This window comes from Neophocaena asiaeorientalis, unplaced genomic scaffold, assembly GCF_003031525.2.
Source record: "Neophocaena asiaeorientalis asiaeorientalis breed wild unplaced genomic scaffold, Neophocaena_asiaeorientalis_V1.1 scaffold106, whole genome shotgun sequence".
In the NCBI taxonomy this organism is placed as follows: Eukaryota; Metazoa; Chordata; class Mammalia; order Artiodactyla; family Phocoenidae; genus Neophocaena; species Neophocaena asiaeorientalis.
The window spans coordinates 1,496,941-1,500,326 of NW_020172597.1; the positions used below are offsets into that span (position 1 = coordinate 1,496,941).

Genomic DNA, 3,386 nt, shown 5'->3' on the forward strand with positions numbered 1-3,386 from the left:
AGCTACCGCCCCACTGTCTGTCTCCCTTTTCAAATTCCAGGCTGGCCCTCTATCCTACAGTATGTATGTAACACGAGGGATGATCTAGCCGTGAAACCTACTATGGCACTGACAGTCCCCACCAGCCTGCACTAAAGGGAACTTTGAAACAACAGAATATCCCCAGCCATCACGGCCAACTCAATAGTTTACAGATGGGAAAACTGAGGCTCCGGGTTGGTGGGAGAGTGTGATTTGACCAAGATGGCTCAGGAAACTGGTGGAAGGCAGAGCAGAAAACCCAGGCCTCCTGGCTCCCAGCCCAGGACCCCTCCACTTCAGCTTCTAGGTCACGTAACCAGGAAATCCAGGTCCCCACATGAGGCCACTGAAGCATTGAGAGGACCCATGCATTAAGCTGCTTTCTGTGAGTTAAGACGAGGATCCATCTGAACAATAATAACGATGATAATAATAATAATAAAATGTTGAACAATATGCCTTGAAAACCTTCAATAGGCAACACTTGATAACCACACGCAGAATACATCTTCCACATATTCATATAAAATAATCAATGATCATTTCTTTCCTGCAGACTACAATCCAATTACTCTCTCTCCCTCGCTCTCTTCCTTACTCTCCTTTGTTACTTGCAAACCATCCAAGCAATCAATGCCTTGACCTCTCCCTCTGATAGACACAATTACAAAAAGACAGAGCAATGCAATTCAAGACGGATTGTTTGAACACTCTGTCACACTGCTGAGCTATCCATCTCCTTGTCTAAGAGGAAATTTCAGTCCCCAAAAAAAGGCACAAAGAGAGGGAGCGGGTACGCTGCTCCCCGGCCCAGAGAGCCCCTTGCACACCTGCAGGAAACCCCTCTCCCAGGCTGGTGCTAGGCGACGCCTGCCTGCTGGGCAAGGATTCGGCTGTCAGCGCAGCCAGCTCAGGCACCAGTCTTGGGAACCAGAAGCACCCAGCACACGCCGGAGCCCAATTTCCAAGGCCTCAATTCCTGCGGCCCTAGCCAGAGCCCTGAGATCCCAGGGGTGGGGAGAGAGAGAAAAAGGGAGATGGCATCAGGCCCAGCCAAGATGCTGTGTTTGGGTTTCAGCATGAGATTCTCTGTGTGTGTGTCTCTCTCTGTGCCACGTCCACTGTAGCCCCTGGCTCCAGCTGAGACTCCAGCCTGTGCTCAGAAGGACAGAAGTTCAGCTCCCCAGGAAGCTCAAGAGAAGCCCAGGGGCCTCAGAGCCTTCCCATCCTCCATCCAATCTGGCACAGCTCCGGCAGTCACGTTCGGCATCGGCCCAACACCCCAGTCCTCGGGCTGGGAATCAAATGGGGCAGGGCTCTTGGATATAAATGGCTTGGGCCAACACGCTAATTAATCCTGGGGCTTAATACGAAGAAGATTAGAAGAGAGGAGGGCTTTGCCATCCTTAATTGCATTATTACACGGTGAACCCAAGAAAGGGCGGGCAGGCTTCCGGCTTCCCCTCAGGGCAGTGAGGAGTCCTCCAGTGCAAGTCAGTTTCACAGTAAGAGGGAGCGGGTGAGGATACATCATCCTGCCCCTCCTCAGCTCAGCCTTCCGGGGCTTCCCTCACCTGCTCCTTCTCTTCCTGGGCCCCCAAAGACTGCCACCCCTCACACTGGGCAGGATCAGGCCCATCCCACCCCTGTGGAGGGAGGACCACGGAAGAGGGACCTGCAATGCATGGGCTGCATGCATAGCACCTTTTGGGTCCCCCTCTTTCCTCTCAAGGGCACCCTACCATGCAGGCCCACAAAAAAAACAGAGGGAAAGAAGCAGGGAATAAAGAAAGAACTGGCCCACTACTAGGGGGCTGCCTGCTCCTGGAATGGTGACCAAACTGGGCGCTGGGGCAGGCAAAGGTGCAGAGATGGAAGAGATATTTTTGTCTTGCCAGGAGCAGACTGGGCTGCAAAGGGTTAAGCCTGGTCGCGAGGGCTGTCCCCAGAGTCGGGTGCCTGGATTCCTCTGCCTCCAATGTCTGCCTGCCAGGGTCCTTGGCATAAAGGGAAAGACCCCATTGTGGGCAGAGCTGAGGACTGCGCTCTACCCTCGTCCAGATGTCCAGTTCAAGAGGATCTGGAATCCAGGAGAGAGACAGATTTCTGACTCCTCCTAGGAAAACCTCAAGTAGAGAAACCAAGCTCGACACTGGTTCCCTACACCCCCTCACGGTGCTGGCAGCCCAGAGTCCGAGCCTAGATTAGAGCCACAGGGGAGGAAGGTGGCCCTGGCTCAGCAGAGCTCTGGCCTCCTTGTGCCAGATGCTGGTGGTGGCGCCTCGCGAACCCAGGCGGCCCAGGTCTCCGGCCTGGTGGCGGGCGCAGGGCCTGCGTGGCGGAGGCTCCCGCGTGGCCAGGCCGGGCCCAGCCCTGGCGGTCTCGGGCCTGGAACACTCGGAGGCATCCCGCACAGCCCGGAGCGCTGCCTACAGGATGCCTCAACAAAGTTAAAAACCCGAGTAAGAGACTCTGGCGAGAAGAGACGCGGGGACGCCAGAGCCCCAGAACGCCGCACGCAGCCCCGCCGGCCGCCGCCAGTTGCGGAGGGATTTCGGCTAACTTTAAAATCCACTCGCATCCCTCTCGTCGCCTTTCCTAGCTGCGCTGGGCGGGCTACGTCGTTCCCTTCCCCCTGCCTGCGCTGCCCCAGGCGGAGGAGAGGCCTCGGCCGCGACGGATGGCTGGAGCGACCGGCGGGGGCCGCCCCTCCCCTGCCCCGCGCCACGGGGCTGAACGGGGGCCACCGAGGCCGAGGGCAGCCACCGGGAGAGAAGACCGGCCGCCCTTGTCATGCGAAGCCGGATCCTGCGTCCCCGCCGCGGCCGCTCGAGCCCTGCCCCAGGTGGGGGCGAGGGGCCCTCGGGGAACGAGGAAGGAAGAGAAGTTGGCGCCTTCCCCAGGGTTGCCGCTTCGCGGAGAAGCCGGGTCCCAGAACTCGGTCTGCGGCCGGTCCTGCTGGCAATGGCCGGGAAATGCGCCCGCCGACTCGGGCTGGGACCGGAACGCTTCGCTACACTCTGCCAGCTCTGGCCTCCCAGAAGCGCGCCAAGGGCCCCTCGCCCGCCGCACCCCGGCTGCCTCCTCTCCAATAAGTAAGGCCCATGACCCCGGCTTTGGAACTTTGTCCTCACCGGGACGAGCTGGTGGTCACCCGGCCCCGGCAGCGCGGAGAGAGGGGGGGAAACCTCTTGGGATCGCGTACAGTGGCCCCCCGTTCCCGCCCCCGCCCTGGCGCACGGAGACCCCCGGCTCCGGGGAGCCCTTACCGATCCGGATGACGTGGGGCATCCCGCGCGAGTCCGGGATCCAGAAGGCGCACACGAGGAGCCCGGCCCAGTATTCCCAAACCAGACTCCGGAGGC

At 59.5% G+C, this 3,386-nt stretch overlaps 1 protein-coding gene across 2 annotated transcripts in view; it reads right to left on the minus strand.

Moving 5' to 3' along the window:
• GRIK3 (glutamate ionotropic receptor kainate type subunit 3) overlaps positions 1-3,380 on the minus strand; it is a 230,522-nt gene extending 227,142 nt beyond the window's left edge. Inside the window, exon 1 of one of the 2 annotated variants that reach the window (XM_024738787.1) lies at positions 3,291-3,380. In XM_024738787.1, the coding sequence (XP_024594555.1) occupies positions 3,291-3,312 (22 nt within the window). In that variant the 5' untranslated portion in view covers positions 3,313-3,380. The remainder of the gene's footprint in view (positions 1-3,290) is intronic. The other variant, XM_024738788.1, reaches the window with a different exon arrangement.
• Positions 3,381-3,386: the final 6 nt, after the last annotated feature.